We start from the raw sequence: 17,137 nt of genomic DNA, 5'->3' as shown, positions 1-17,137 counted from the left end.
GTCCGTGCTTTTTTAAATTGAATTATTTGTATAACCTCAACAGGATTCGCTTTACCAACATTTAACCTGCCGGGGTGTACAATTTATTTATTTAATGAACAAAAAACATGCATATTTAAGCTGATGGTTTTGATTATGAAACGTTTAATTTCTCCGCCAAGGTCGAGCTCTGCTATGCGAACACTTCCACAGCAGTGACGCAGCCTGATGCGCAGCTGGATGCGCAGCTGGATGCGCAGGACTGCCGGCGCCGCCGCGCCTCCTCAGCAGCTGTGTTTGCGTGTTGCTTAGACACCTGGCCAACACAGGGGCGGCTATGGCTCAGTCCTGCGCACTGATCCAGGCACCCAAACATCAAGCCTTCACGAACTTAAAATCCTTATAATTGCAATTAAACAACGATGAGCAGAAGCCACCGGCCAGACTCGGCTTCAAGGCTGATTGATGTCAGTAGAAATGACGCTTTCCGCTCGTTTCCCCCCACTTCAAACAGACTGCTCAGTGAGGTGAGTTTGAACTCCCCTTTGCTGGCGTTTTTTTAAACTATTCTATTTTTAAAATATTCTGAAACATAATGTATTATTATTAAAGCTGATCTCTTATGAAGTAGGCAGTGACACTGTATCGATTGCCGATAATTATGGCAACTTAATGTGATCTTGCTTTTCACTCTTTTGAACTGATGTCTTGGAGATGCCTCTGACAACACTGTACTCGCACCGTTTTCTGCATTTTTTAAATATCTGCTTTAAGGAGTGAACATGTTATTCGGTGTAAAGAAAGGCACACACTGTATTGCTGCTCCTTACTGTGAAAACTTCCAACCCTAGTAAAGGCACTAACTTAGACACTTCTTCAGTCATATCTGTCTTTGTGTCTTGTATTCCAGTTACACCAACCTGTATTTCTTCTGTTGGTATTTTTCCCATTAAGATCAACCAATTCACAATTATGTACAGACATTGAAGGCAAATACATTTAATAATGAGAAAATAATTCATATCAACAATGACCTGAACAGCTGGGTGGGCTAATGAGTGCTTGATTAAATATTGTAAGCAATTTCCTTCCTTCCTTCCTTCCTTCCTTCCTTCCTTCCTTCCTTCCTTCCTTCCTTCCTTCCTTCCTTCCTTCCTTCCTTCCTTCCTTCCTTCCTTCCTTCCTTCCTTCCTTCCTTCCTTCCTTCCTTCCTTCCTTCCTTCCTTCCTTCCTTCCTTCCTTCCTTTTTCTTTTCTTTATTTTGGGACCCTTGCCTTTTTAAATTAAGGATGTATGCTACTCTTTAAATTACTGTTTTTTAATCTTGAAAGAATATCACCATTTAACAATCCAATCATTAAATTCATTCTGAACGTTTTGAACAGAGTTGGTTGCCAATGCCTGTCCATTGCCTACTGCTGTGTCTGCCATTGGTCACATTGTCAGCCTTGGATGTGTATTAGATGTGTATTACTGACAGGGTATTTGGTGTTTGTTTATTGGGGAAAAAGTCAATATGTATCATCTGTTTACAGCTTCAGGATCAAAACTATATTTTAAAGAAGCAGCTGGAGGAAAAAGAAGATCTCATCTTGGCTCTGACTTCGGAAAGGTAGGCCGGAGTGTAGGTATATTGTAATAACAACACAATACCTGTCCTGTATTGTCTATATTTGCTGCAAGGACAAATATGATAATTTTACAATAACAACAGTAAATTGTGTTGATACAAATTCAGGGTCATTCATAAATCTTTCAATTGTGTCAGATAATATTGAAAACTAGTGAGTGCCATCAGTTTGCTAAGGAAAAGCCTACAATGCTAACAAGTTTTAATACTGTTTTGTTTACAGAAATGGAAGTAGACCTGACCTCCAGAAGGTAAGTCTGTTTAGGAAAACTGTCTGCTGTATATTAGGTTCATCAATCTTGAAACAAAAACTAAACAAAACAAAACTTTTAATCATGAGCTTGAAACCATTCTTGATAAAATATGATAAGGTTTTAAAATGTATAATCTTCATTATTTTATTTGTATTATTTTGTTGTAAATAAACCATATTTATTTTAAATTCTGTTGTCAACTTTATACTCGTTGGAAGCACTGGAAGCAAAAGAAAATGTATTCAAAGACATTGAACAATATTTGCTTTGATAACAGACTGTATGCACAAGGATTTACTAATCTTGTTTGTACGGACAACAGCACAAGTTGCCTAGAGTCCATTCCAGAGGAGGGTTTCTATATTCTACCCCAGAAAAAACAATGAAATAGTTTGGTTTGCATGAGATAGATTCACAGAGTGTTTAAATGTACCATTGTTACAAAATACAACAACTGTTAATTAATTTATTTTATAGAACATATATACAGTACTGTGCAAAAGTTTTAGGCAGGTTTGAAAAAATGCTGTAAAGTAAGAATGCTTTCAAAAATAGACATGTTAATAGATTATATTTAATCAATTAACTAAATGCAAAGTGAGTGAACAGAAGAAAAATCTACATCAAATCCATATTTGCTGTGACCACCCTTTGCCTTCAAAACAGCATCAATTTTCTAGGTACACTTGTACACAGTTTTTGAAGGATCTCGGCAGGTAGGTTGGCCCAGACATCTTGGAGAACTGACCACAGTTCTTCTGTGGATTTAGGCAGCCTCAGTTGCTTCTCTCTCTTCATGTAATCCCACACAGACTCGATGATGTTGAGATCAGGGCTCTGTGGGGGCCATACCATCACTTCCAGGACTCTGTAGCGTAAGGTACACTTATAAATTTCAGTTAAAGAAGTGAATTTAAGTATCACCTTTTCAAGAATCCTAGAATCTTGTAGAACTCAATTTCTGCAATAATTGGACGCAGACACCAATTCTAAAGATATAAATTCTCAAATTTATTAAAAACAAAGATAAAATGTAGCACCACACTAGTTATACAAAAAGGGAAAAACTAATTAAAATTCACTCAAGATCAGCAAATCAAAGACAAATCACTTCCGTGACCAAATCAAAGACCAACACAACACCAAACACACAAAACGTTACACAAAATTACAAACACATTGACTACAATACCGGTTAGTAAGACAAAGGCGAGTCTCTCATTAGTATTGTTAGTCAGACATTAAATAACTAATGCAGGTTAGTATTTAAGTCAAATAACTTCTTGTTATATATGTTATTTACTTTTGGGTGCCGAGAAAGATCCTATAATTTCATGTTACTACAATTCTCCCTAATTGATTACTGTTCAATGATTAAGGATAGGCAGGGCCACCTATAATCTAGTGTCTATTAACTTGTGTCAATTTCAGACTAAACAGTTAAACAGGAGTGAGAAGATTTTATTTCTAAAATTGTCAAATAAAACAGTTTAATGCAGCACTCATTTATATTTAAGAAAATACTAAATGATATTACACATTCTAAAGTTTATGACTCACAGAATAACATTTCTAATTGATTTCTTAAATGTCATGAATAATAAACTCCACACTGTTAAACTTATCTGAACTTCGTCGCAGAGAGGCCTCTCTGTCTTCGGGCTCAAATAAAAACACACGGCAGGAGGTCCGTGTGGTTGGGAACAAAGGCAGTCCGGTTTAGCTGTCTCCAATAACTTCCACTTCAGACAATGCACCTGGAAGTTGGGGTTTTGCGAAAGTAGAGTCTTTTCCAAACAGATTTTCCACTGGTTTGAAGGCTCCAAGGTTGTGCACAAAATCTTCTTTGCAAGCAGGATTTTCCACCGTAGTTACTTGAAGACAAAGTCTTTGAGGAAAGCAGGGCCCTGTTTGTTTCCAAGGGTCAAGTTTCTTAAGACTCAATAGCTATTTAAATGACTGAACACTTCTGTATTACAGTCGACTTAGTCAATTGTCCAGCTGTACACACTCCATTGATCAGGTGGGTACAGGCGGGCATGCTCAATTTCTAAAGTACTTTACTTAATAAAGTCCTTTAAAATAATTCTTCGTACCGCTCAATCTCCTTCTGCCAGAGAGAGAGAGAGAGAGAGAGAGAGAGAGAGAGAGAGAGAGAGAGATGCCGTGCGCTAGCTTTTATGCCCGTTAGATCAATAGACGATTGGTTCTTGAGTTTGTGAGATTGGATTTGTGAGGCTCGATTTATGACTGATGTCAATCCATGCCATTTTTTGGAAATGCCGGTTGGCCTGGGTTCGTAGCTCTGTTTCGGCATTTTGGCTCTCATCCACTTAAAAGAGTTTTATGACCTCCACGCCATATTCCCCAGACATTTTCACAGCAGGGATTCCAAGCCATTTGGCCCATTCTCGGTGCCATCCTCCCAAGACTGCCACTTTGATATAGAACAGTTCATGTGCTGATGAACTCAGGAAATCTGATAACTTTGGGGGAGAGGTCTTCTTCAGATCAGAGCTTCAGCTCAGAGCTAGGATGCTCTATCAAAATACACCTCCCTTAACGCTACAACTCCTTGTTCTTCTTTATGCTGAAGATAGTTCTTAATGACTTTTGCTGTATGTTTGGGGTCGTTGTAATGCTGCAGACTAAATTTGGGGGCAATCAGATGCCTCCCTGATGGTATTGCATGATGGATAAGTATCTGCCTGTACTTCTCAGCATTGAGGAGACCATTAATTCTGACCAAATCCCCAACTCCACTTGCCCCAAACTTGCAAGGAACCTCCACCATACTTCACTGTTGCCTGCAGACACTCATTCGTGTACCGCTCTCCAGCCCTTCAGAGAACAAACTGCCTTCTGCTACAGCCAAATATTTCAAATTTTGACTCATCAGTCCAGAGCACCTGCTACCATTGTTCTGCACCCCAGTTACTGTATTTTCATGCATAGTTGAGTCGCTTGACCTTGTTTCCACGTCGAAGGCCACTTCTGACCAGACTTCTCCGGACAGTAGATGGGTGTACCAGGGTCCCACTGTTTTCTGCCAATTCTGTGCTGATGGCACTGCTGGACATCTTCCGATTGCGAAGGGAAGTAAGCATGATGTGTCTTTCATCTGCTGCAGTAAGTTTCCTCGGCCGACCACTGCGTCTCCGGTCCTCAGTGTTGCCCGTTTCTTTGTGCTTCTTCAAAAGAGCTTGGACAGCACATCTGGAAACCCCTGTCTGCCTTGAAATGTCTGCCTGGGAGAGACCTTGCTGATGCAGTATAACTACCTTGTGTCTTGTTGCTGTGCTCAGTCTTGCCATGGTGTATGACTTTTGACAGTAAACTGTCTTCAGCAACTTCACCTTGTTAGCTGAGTTTGGCTGTTCCTCACCCAGTTTTATTCCTCCTACGCAGCTGTTTCTGTTTCAGTTAATGATTGTGTTTCAACCTACTGTGTCATCCTCACTCCTCACCATCCTACTGTTCGCTACTGTCTTCTCCCGAGTTCTAGCCTGTCCTTCCCATTTCATCAGCTTCACTCATTCCATTAACATTCCACTACTTAATAAAGTCCTTTAAAAGAATTCTTCGTACGGCTCAATCTCCTTCTGCCAGAGAGAGAGAGAGAGAGAGAGAGAGAGAGAGAGATGCCGTGCGCTAGCTTTTATGCCCGTTAGATCAATAGACGATTGGTTCTTGAGTTTGTGAGATTGGATTTGTGAGGCTCGATTTATGACTGATGTCAATCCATGCCATTTTTTGGAAATGCCGGTTGGCCTGGGTTCGTAGCTCTGTTTCGGCATTTCGGCTCTCATCCACTTAAAAGAGTTTTATGACCTCCACGCCATATTCCCCAGACATTTTCACAGCAGGGATTCCAAGCCATTTGGCCCATTCTCGGTGCCATCCTCCCAAGACTGCCACTCTGATATAGAACAGTTCATGTGCTGATGAACTCAGGAAATCTGATAACTTTGGGGGAGAGGTCTTCTTCAGATCAGAGCTTCAGCTCAGAGCTAGGATGCTCTATCAAAATACACCTCCCTTAACGCTACAACTCCTTGTTCTTCTTTATGCTGAAGATAGTTCTTAATGACTTTTGCTGTATGTTTGGGGTCGTTGTAATGCTGCAGACTAAATTTGGGGGCAATCAGATGCCTCCCTGATGGTATTGCATGATGGATAAGTATCTGCCTGTACTTCTCAGCATTGAGGAGACCATTAATTCTGACCAAATCCCCAACTCCACTTGCCCCAAACTTGCAAGGAACCTCCACCATGCTTCACTGTTGCCTGCAGACACTCATTCGTGTACCGCTCTCCAGCCCTTCAGAGAACAAACTGCCTTCTGCTACAGCCAAATATTTCAAATTTTGACTCATCAGTCCAGAGCACCTGCTACCATTGTTAACATTCCACACCACCATGTGCACATGCAGTGTTCAGTCTCTACCCTCATTGGCTCTGCACCTCACATCCCTGTTCCATGCTTCACTCAGCTCCCTATTTAAACCCCTGTTTCCCTACAGGCAATGCTAAGTCTTGCTCTTCCTTGTGTTGACAATTCTAAGTATTACTCCCAGTATTTATCTGTGCCTTGTTTTCGACCTTCGACCTTCGACCTTCGACCTTTGACTACCACCTCTTGGATTCCCTCTACTGTCTTGTTTGTACCATCGCCCGACCTCCTGCCTGCCCTATTGACGACTCTTCTGCCTATTCCCTCGGATCCTGTTTGCCGGCTCTTGACCCTCGCCTGTTTCGACACTTCTCTGCCTCTCCGCACCTGGGTTCTCCCGTGCTGTGCCTAGTCCTCCGTAACACCTACATATTGATTTGATGATCATTAGCACCTGTTTGTTATAATTGTTTAATCATACACCTGAATATATGCCTTAAAATCCCTGACTTTGTGCAAGTGTACCTAGAAGAGCTGATGCTGTTTTGAAGGCAAAGGGTTGTCACAGCAAATATTGATTTGATGTAGATTCTTCTGTTCACTCACTTTGCATTTAGTTAATTGACAAATATAATCTATTAACATGTCTATTTTTGAAAGCATTCTTCCTTTACAGCATTTTTTCACACCTGCCTAAAACTTCTGCACATTTCTGTATATATAAATATTCATTAAATATGAGGTTTGAGGTTCAAGTTCAGAGTGTTTTCCCATCATGATTAGTTGTCGATTTTGTGTGTGTGTGTGTGTGTAAGTATGCATAAAAACCACCTCAGCTGGTCCATTGAATAAGTCTCTGTTTTAAACCTGAAACTCCTCATTTAACGTGAACGTCTTCTAGAGACATAATTTTCAACACCAAATAAACTCCTACTAATTCCACAATATTATATTTATAGTATAGTATAGTATATCTTCCAAGTCTGTCCAGAGTAGGATTTGCACCTTTAAACTTTTGTAATTTCTTTTAGAAAATAACAAGTATTTATTTCGTCTTTGGTTTTAATGAATGTAGTAAATAGGGCTAAGTTAAAAATTGGCTGAATGGCTCCTCCTACTGGATAGATATAATAATTATTTGCAACCGGTCAAAGAAAGTGTCAGCCAGGTGTCTCTTCGTGAACTCTTGAACAACAATGAATGTTGCACCACTGATAATTCAGTTTGGGAATGTATAAACGTGTTACCAAAACAACAAAAACTGCTTATTAGTAATGTGGTTTATCCATGTACAGGGTTCCTCTGGCCCTCTTCTGGACATGCCCATCACTCGGGAACACCTCAATCACCACCGCCTGGCGGCTGAGGCGGCGCGGAGTGAATTGGCTGCTCTGCAGGTCAAACATGAGTGCGTTCAGTCGGAGGTAACTCTCTCACCATCCTCTGTCTCATGGAAATGGTGACGTACTAAAACATTGGTGGCTAGGATGCCTGTGTGTGTTTGTTTTGTTTTGAATATGAAGTTATCAGCTGGTATGTATATTAATGGAGAAAAAAACAACTACATGACATATGTCTGCTTGATAGATTCTAGATGTCCGATCTAGACTGGCTTCCAGAGAAGCGGCTCTCCAGGAACTGAAGGGGGATGTGGAGAACTACAAGGAGAACAACGCCCGCCAGGTCTCTCTGATCAGCTCTCTGAGGGAGCGGCTCCGTGACACCGAGCAGGAGTCAGGGGCAGTGGCTTCCTCCAAGACCCGGCTGGAAATAACTTCACAGGCACTGACCAAGGAGAACACTGAGCTGAAAGACAGAGTCCAGGAGCTGCAAGACAAACTACAGTAAGACTTAATGTGCTGGTTAAGAAATGATGCATTACCCAAAGTATACAGGCACCTCCTTAGTGTAATATTGCCTGGGTCTGTTACTGTGCAGAAAAAAATACACCAGACTCAAAGGCAGAGCCAGATACATCGGAATAATAGTTTCAGGCTAATAGTTTCTAAGGAACTGTATTTTATAAATAATTAATTTTGCAACTTGATCTACAGCAAAACTGGCCATTATCTAAAATTGTATTGCAACAAAAAAATGAATTGTTCTTCTATTTCTTCTTCCATCAGAGTGTACATAAGTGAATGTGATAACACAAAGCAGCAAGCTTCCTGCAGTGAGAGGAAAAACCAGGAATTTATATCCCGGTTGGCTGGCAGAATGAACATCGACTCTGCAGGGAAGGAGGACCCACAGGAGTACTTCGTCTCCCGGGTAAAAATGCAGCTCACTGTACAGATGCTTAAATTAGCATTAATTATATAAGTATGTGGCGTACAAAGAAATGGAGTTTGTATTGATAATAGATTTCAGTTTCACCTGGTAAGGCATACTTTATGTATAAACCAAATTTGCCAGTGTGCACAAGTGCCTAGAATAAAAATAGTCTGTTTTTTCCTCTTTGTTGGTTTATCTATGTTAGAAATGTACAAACCAAAGCTATATTTTGCTCGACATGTGCTTTCAGGTTGATGAGCTGTATAAGGAAAATGAGAGACAGAGGTGTAAGATCATGAGCCTGGAGGAGATCATGGGGGCCCACGAGGTGGAGTCCAAGGCCAGCAGAGAGACGGTGATGAGGCTGGTGTCAGAGGTGAGCCGGGAGCAGAGGGCCGCTGCCTCCTGCAGAAACCAGCTGGAGGCACTTAAACAGGTAAGCTATTCCTCTCATAGATACAGTATTCCTTTTGACATTCAGGGGTTTAATAAAAAACAATATTCATGCACTTCGATACTTAATCTGAGAAAAGAACAGTGTATAAGTAATACCCACCCATATCCGCTCTTTCTTATAAATTATGATATATGTCCTAGCACACGGCCTTATCCAGTTCAACAATTATCCATTTATACAGCTGAGATTTTACTGGAGCAATCTGGGTACAGTACCTTGCTCAAGGGTACAGCAGCAGTAGGACTGAACCTGAGATGGTTTCTAATGCCAATATTAAAGGGAGATGGCCAGAATGTTTTGTCTGTCCATATAATCATGAGCTAAACTGTCTGAAATTGAAAGGTTCTCTGTAAATTATTAGTCTGTCTGAGCAAAGTGTTAACTTCATCTAGTGAATCCATTACAATTCACCCCCTCAAGAAAAAAACTGAAAAACTACCTTCTGTGCGTCTCTCCCAGGAATTAGACAATGCTGTCCTGACCAGGAGGAGTCTGGAGAGTGAAAATCGAGCACTGCAGGAGAGGCTGGAGGCCAGCCAGCGTGCCTGGACGGCATCGAAACAGGAGGTGGGCAGTTTGGAGAAGCGCTTTCATGATCTCGATGGCAACCTGCGCAGCAGCCTGGGGGAGGCCAGGTGTGCCCAGGAGCAGCTGCAGTCCTTCAGGGAAGAGCTGGCTGCCCTGCTGAGTGGACGCAGCGGGACGGTGCACCCCACTGAGGAGGCCATCCGGGAGAGGATCCGGGAGATATGCAGCAGTGAGGAGAACAAGAAAGAGGTCAGACTTCTAGGCAGGCTGCTTGGGTCCACTGGAGGGCAGACATCATCAATAATTTAATTGCAACACACACACACACACACACACACACACACACACACGCATAAGAAGCTTAAACAAATAAAAAATGCATACAAGTTAATTAATCCTTTGAATATGAGAATTTAAGCAATATTATATATTTTTTGGAGGGGATGTTTCAAAGTTTGACAACTGCTTTTATTCCAAGCAGTAAATTCCTCTCCTTGATCTTTCTGTGCCTCATGGAAGTTCTCTCAGGGCGCTTCCCTGCAAGGGCCAGTAAGCAACGGAGAGGAGAGTGAGATTTTGGACGTATGTATTCAGCCACATGGTGTGTGTGAGAGGAATGTGACGGGCGTGTGTGTGCCAGGCGCTGCTGGAGATGGAAGTGAAGCTGTCGCGTGTGACGGAGCAGTTGGCCAGGCAGACAGAGCTCCACGAGGCCGCACTGCAGAGGGCCAGGCAGGCGGAGCAGCACCTGGGGGAGCTGGGCCACCGTCTGAGGGGCCTGGAGGGGGAGCTGGTGTCTGGGGCAGTTCACCAGGATGGACTCAGCCAAGACCAACAGAAAGTAAGCAAAGAACGCACAAGGGAGCTGTCACAACCTAAATAAATATTTCTAAATAAAGTGAAAAGGAAAGTGTCTACAGCACTTACATTATCCTGAACAGCATTACCTAAATGGGACAAGGTCTCCATCATGGGTCCCCAATCCTGTTCACACAGTCCAGGTGGTTTTCCAGCTCTTTAAATCACTAACACACTCAGAACTAAGAAGAGTAGATTAACTGCATATATTAAGACAATAAGTTTTATTAGGTAGGTAAGTATTCAGGTGGAAATGAAAGCATGAAGACACTTCAACCTGGATGTCAGTAGAGCAATACTTTTAACATGATAGAATATTTTGGAGAAGACCTTAAAATAAGCCTTTGATGGGTGAGTTTTTTGGACGAATTTAACTGAATACTAACTAACTAACGCTTCGCAGCTATTATTGTCACCTACAACAATATTGCTCAGTTATAATTTTCTCTCTACAAAAGATCTGCCTCAGAGCCTTATCATTCAGTGTGAGTTGTTTGCTTTTTCGAGCAATGACCTGGGCTGGATTTCACATGTAGATATTTGAAGCCAACAGAAACAAGCCTGGACAACCCTGCATGAAACAGAGAAAAACAACTTCTGTCTTTGGTTTGCTGTTTCTGTTTTCTGACATCTATTTTTTAGTTTTTAAACACGTTCTATAAGAAGATAGGCAATTTGTTTTTTTTAAGAAAAGAGAGTTTTTAGGGTTTACCTTGATTCATACTGTATTGAGGATCTTTACATAATTATACCTCAGGTTTCCTAGCATTGTGTGGTCTGTTTAATCAAAGAGATTGCTGAGGTCAACAGTGGTTTTTCAAGATTCCTATTATCTTGACTGTGCAACATTACCTGGCAGTTGTCCTGCTCCGCACTGAACCGATCTCTTCTGAGTTCAATTCATTTACACTTTATTTGTTGCCTTATTTGAAGGATGTATTTTTTTTTACCACTAGATGGTGTTTGCAGCTGCATTATTCCATTCTAGTCATTATATCTCTCAGTTAGGTCTGGGGCTTCCTTTAATCCTTCTTTATTTTGTTTATTAACACTACATTTTGGTCTGCACCTCTAGGCCACTGACATTCCTCTTTAGCACATACATAACTAGGGATATATATTTTGACTGACTTCTATGTGATTTATGTTTCAGTTTTATTGAAAATGAAAACCATCTTAAAATATATAATCTGAAAAAAAACAAAGCAGGAAAATAACACCAAATGCTCAGTAGTCAAAGGAGATTTACTCATTACTTGCTTTGTTCATTGTACTTCACAGTACCTGTGCTTTCTGGAAGAGCTCTCTGAGAAGATGAAGCTGGACAGTGTTGTTACAGACCTGGGCTTCGACATGAGACTGGAAGCTATTCTGTCACGGGCAGAGCAGTTGGTTAAGCTTGAAGGAACAGCTGTGGTGGAAAACAAGACTTTGGTTCACAACATGCAGAGAAAGGTACAGGAACTCCAATGACTCAGTGTTTATCTGCCTCATATTTCCAAGAACTCATTAGACCTAACATAGGGGTGAGTGTGTGAAGGAAATGGGCCTGAGCAGGGACTGTGATTGATAGGGTTCAGGATCACTGGAGGAACGGTGATTTATGTTTTCAGAGTCTTAGCTATGAAGCTACGTAATAGACCTGTCTATTATTCATACAGTTCCTCCAACACTGTCCCCCAGCCTTCAGCACAGCCTCGCCCAAATTTCCCCATTCAGTGTGAGCTGCTGCCACTGGTGAAAGAATATTGAAAAGAAAATATAATCTGCATTATAAAAATATTAACATAGAATAAAAAGCTGAGGCCCTGAGAAACAGTTTAACTAATGGCCTGGACCAAATCAGAACTTGTACCCCACTGCAATTTAATTTAGAGTCAGAAGTCACTTTCTATTACGTATAAATAAAACAATGTAAGTGTACAAGTTTGGACTTTGCAAATTAATGGGCAGATCCAAGTTTGGATGTGGTCTTAGCCTAAGAGAACATGAACAGTACTTCCACAGACCTGCACAAATCTGTATTTTGACTGCCATGGCTTACCCCTGGCTTGGGATCCTCAGTGAAGGCAGCCTTCCTGTTACAATGTGTTAGTGACAATCTTTAGAACTGTGATTGAGTGCTTTTGTGGCTCCGGCCCCCCACCCCTCAAAGCTGAAGGCACAAAAGGAGCGCCTAGAGAGCAAGGAGCTGCATATGGAGCTGCTGAGGAAGAAGATGGCGCAGCTGGAGGAGGAGAAGAGGAGCCGCACAGCGCTGGGAGTGGAGCGAGACGAGGCCAACCTCACAGTCCGGAAGATGCAGAAGAAGGTGGAGAGGCTGCAGAAGGAGCTGGACTCCACACACCACTGCAACACTGAGCTCAAAGCACAGCTCTCCAACACCAATGAGCTCAAGGTAGGAAAGCAGGACTGTCTGGGTCCACCTAATCTGCATGAGTGACAGGCTGCATGTTTTTTTGCATGTTTAAGGTGTGATTTTTGTTTTATTTATTTATTTTTAAACCTGTGTTGACATAGTATCGATAGACACAAATAAGTATATTTTAACCACAAAGGAGTATAAAACTAGTAATTCATTTGACTAACTTGCTACACAAGTGTATATACCTATTAACTTGAAACCATCATCTTTGGAGTGTGTGTCTATAATCTCAGTAGGTTTCTGTGTTTGGTTTCTTGATTTTGGCAGGTTAAGGTCATGGAACAAAATAAAAGCATTGACGAGCTGAAAATGAGTGTGGACAAGCTGGAGAAGATGAAGCTGAAGGCAGAGAAGAAGATGACCTCCCTTAAGTCTGAGTTAGGCTTCACTGAACATGAAGCCAAAGAAGAGAAAGAGAGAGCCCAGAGTCTTCTAGAGAGCCTGACCAGTGAGGTGAAGACCCTGAAACACACTGTGGGGGAGCTTTCCAAGAGAGAGAGACAGGTAAAACGCTGAGACCATAATTGTGATCCGAGAAAAGGATGTTGCAGCTCTTAAATCATATCACTGATGGCAGTTTAACAAAATGCTGCATATGAATAGATGAATAGACACACCCCCAACGTTCATCATTTTGCATCCCACCACCTCCCCTCACAAATCACAAAACAATCAAAACATCATATGGGAATTCTGTGACATCGATTTAAGAATTCAAAGAACTAAAGTGTATGTTTATCACAGATTACAAATATCCTCACTGACTCTGCTCAATTGTTTCCAGCTGGTGGACTTCCGAGAAGTGGTGTCCAGAATGCTGGGCTTGAACGTCAGCACCCTGGCATTGCCCGACTATGAGATCATCAAGCAGCTGGAGGGACTGATCCACGGACACCATGCCCACGCCTTGCCCCAACTTTGCCACCTCTCCCAGGAGAAATTCCACCAGGACTTCACAGCTGGGTACAACCATGCCAGGCGCACTCTGTCCTCCGTGCCCAGAGTCTTACCAGCATCTGCTGCAGAAGGAGTAGACAGCAGTCTCCACTCTTGAAGACCAATGGGCACTCATTCTCTCTTTCCATCGCAGATCATCTATCCATTTATATATTTCAGTGTTTGCTGTTGGTATTGGAGTGCAGTGCAGTATGTTTTTATTATTATTGATAATTAAATCAAATTGAGACCCAGCCTATGTGTAAACATGCAGGGAAATAGTCTTCTTAGTACAAAGTGGGAAAGAGTTATTTATAATCCAAACGTAGAACCTAAAACTCCCTTTCTACATTCAAATCCCACCTCCCAAGATCTTTTAATGTAATTTGAGCCACAATTTTCACATAGTATTTGTACAAGAATTTCTGGCTAACCACTTGCATCCTGTTGAAATACGGAAATACATCTCTCACTTTAGAGCATAGGTCACTTTAAATCCTTGGCTTGATACTCTGTTAAACTGATTGTGCATTCTTTTGGGGGAAAAATGAAGGGGTGTTATCAGAAAATGTGTCTTCATTATATTGGACTTAAGGTGTGCTTTTAAAAGTAATCACTTCAGAATGATTAGATTATACAGGAGTAATACAAACTGTCTTTTATTGAACTTAACAAAAGATTATTTACACATTCTCCCTCATGATTGTATTACTCTCTAAGCCACAGTCAATGGCCCCTTTAATTCTATAATATGTATATGGGCAAAACATATTTTAAGAAGTATAACTGGAAAAGCTTTGTCTTTTAAATCAGATGAATCCTTTCATTCTAGACATAGGGATGGTTTCCCAGACTCAGATTAGCACTCGTCTTGGACTACCCCAAGTTATTTTAGATAGAGTAGTCCTAATAGTGCTAATCAAGGTCTGCGAAACCAGTTGATAGTCTAGAGATTCTCAGCAGCAGTCTTTAAGGGAACCTATGATTTCCAGTATAAGATAAAACATGTATTATTCATATAAAGACAAGCAAAACACATTTGTAGTTTAACCAAATTATAGTTTTTACATTTTCCTGTTGATCAGTTCTTACACAATGTTTAATCTAACCAGCAATGTTTTATTTTCCAAATGGTGTCATTCTGTATTGGTTTGTCTGTGTTTTTGATTTGTCATGGAATTGATCTTGAATAACAAGATAGTTTACCCAAATTAACCAACAGTCTGTGCTTGTGTGTGGTGAGCTGGCACCCAGGAGGCAGAAGACAAAACAGGATTTTCATGGAAATCAAAGACTTTTATTCAATCTCCAAAACAAACCAATGGCACATGAGCCAGAAACATAAACATTCAGGTCTCATGGTTGTCTCTGTGTACTCCCTGTGTTTTTCACTCACTGATATTGACTCAAAAAGATTAAACATTCTTTTATAAGGTGTGGTGCTGCTCCCTGAGACCAACTGCTTGAGTGGCCAATGAAGCGACAGATCAAGATGCATTTTCATGCCTGGCTAATCAGTCAATTAAGCCTCTGGGCAGACACCCTCCACAGTTAAAAATGTGTTTTGAGTAAGACAACTGAGTAAGATATTAGCTGCCAATTTCATGTTATTCACACAGTGATATGGATCCCATTATTATAGCCGATATATGATGTGAATTCACCACAGTGCTTTCATTTTCAAGTGATTTTCTGTTGATGTAGTAATCAAGTTAAGATTACATATTGTAAGCCTACGTATTGATGTGTTTCAGTTTGGTTTCTAAGAAAGTTTTATGTTCCAGAATGTAACGCATTTAAAAAACAAAATCTATTTCCAACCCCTTTTACATAGTTTTACCAGTTCCTCAAGGTCACCACAAAATGTGTTTGTCAGAATATTGGATGAAAGCAGTGGGAATGTACACTTAATAATGGCTAAGGCTGTATCTTCCTCCTCCCATTGAGCTGAAATAGTGCATCCTGCTTCCCTGATTTCCTGACGCCTTATTGGGAAGGGTCCAGAGACATTCTTTTATCTTATTGTAGAATTCCAAGGTCAGAAGAAGACCTTGTGCTTCAGAAAAACTTAGATGTGGGGAGTCTGCATTTGTTGAGACAAATTCTTTTTACAAACAACTACTATATAATCTATTTCTTGATATTCACCAATTTCTCTTTCTTACTTCTTTAATATGCTAGGAAATAAATGTATTTAATTAACAGACATTATCAGGAAACTCCACTTGATTTCACTATAAATGTCAATGGGATGTTTTTATACAAATTGAATCTTGTGTGGCAATCTGACCAATATTTGATGCTTATGTTTGCTTTTTGCTTCCAGGTCTTTACTGGGATTGAATTGTAATATATATCATTTATATGAATTGGTTGTTTAAAGATGCATTAGCATGTGGTCAGAGGTAGCACTCTGGTCTTGTCCTCCAGGCCCATCCATTGGCAAGTTTAGACTTGCCAAGTTTATTAGATGCTGATAATACACTGAACCAAGGAAGATATAATACAGGTAGTCCTTATATATATGTAGAGATTAAGATTAGCTTTGTGTTTGTTATTGATGATAATGCTTCTGAAGAGTTTACCAAATAGGAATTCATATCTAGTGCTCTGCCTAAGTGGGCAGTTATGTAGTTGTCAGTCTTTAATATGGACTATCCAGGATATTCCATGAACTATTAAATGAAACATAAATTGTGTTTATATGAAGGATCTGCCCTGGCGTCAGACTTAATAAACAACAAAAAAGATCATTTGGCCTTGAGTCTCAGAAGTGAAGTAACGAAAATAATAAAAAATGAAACTGTATACATTGTGCAGAAGTACATGCAGTGCCATATTTGTAATCTGTGAAACAAAATCCTATCTGTTATCTCTGTCTTATAGCAACCAATATCGACAACCTTGGTCTCCCAGTCTCTGCATAAGGTGTACGCAGCAGTGCTACCCTTCAGAGGACACTTTCTGCTTTTTCAGCCCACAGAATATTTTATATCACATAAACAACGAGTATTGAACAGTGGCATGAGAAAAAGAGTAGGCACAAGAACAGGCTTCCCAAGACATATATGCTACATCTGTCATGCTGTTTTTTACATCTTGGGTTTTGTTGGAGGAAGCCCTGATAATGTTCAGGCATGATTCTGTAGCAAAAGACAGTAAGAACATTAATTTGAAAGAGTGTGAACTTTGTTTTGTCTAGAATTTTGTGAAGGTTTTTACATGAAAGCAGGATGCATGGAATAGGTGTCTCTAAAAGTTAAAACTGAGGTAAATAGTCCCAGAGAACTTTTGACATTTGTTACTAGTTTCTTTCTGCATTCTTCATATTTTATGACCTGGATAGGAGTTATTGAAATGTACTACCATTTAAAATATTAAAACTTGTTTCATAAATATAGTC

General features: G+C 40.6%; 1 protein-coding gene across 1 annotated transcript; it reads left to right on the top strand.

Moving 5' to 3' along the window:
* The first annotated feature begins 305 nt into the window (after positions 1-305).
* Positions 306-15,171, top strand: ccdc170 (coiled-coil domain containing 170). The gene is made up of 13 exons (XM_066700547.1): positions 306-506; positions 1,515-1,591; positions 1,833-1,860; positions 7,552-7,680; positions 7,844-8,100; positions 8,383-8,527; positions 8,781-8,966; positions 9,447-9,764; positions 10,156-10,356; positions 11,655-11,828; positions 12,529-12,771; positions 13,066-13,302; positions 13,583-15,171. The coding sequence occupies exons 1-13, from the start codon at positions 402-404 to the stop codon at positions 13,850-13,852; spliced, it is 2,370 nt and encodes a 789-aa protein (XP_066556644.1). The 5' UTR covers positions 306-401; the 3' UTR covers positions 13,853-15,171.
* The last annotated feature ends 1,966 nt before the right edge of the window (positions 15,172-17,137 follow it).

The sequence above is a fragment of the Amia ocellicauda genome, chromosome 1 (genome assembly GCF_036373705.1).
Source record: "Amia ocellicauda isolate fAmiCal2 chromosome 1, fAmiCal2.hap1, whole genome shotgun sequence".
Lineage (NCBI taxonomy): Eukaryota > Metazoa > Chordata > Actinopteri > Amiiformes > Amiidae > Amia > Amia ocellicauda.
This window is presented reverse-complemented; position numbering and strand designations above follow the sequence as displayed.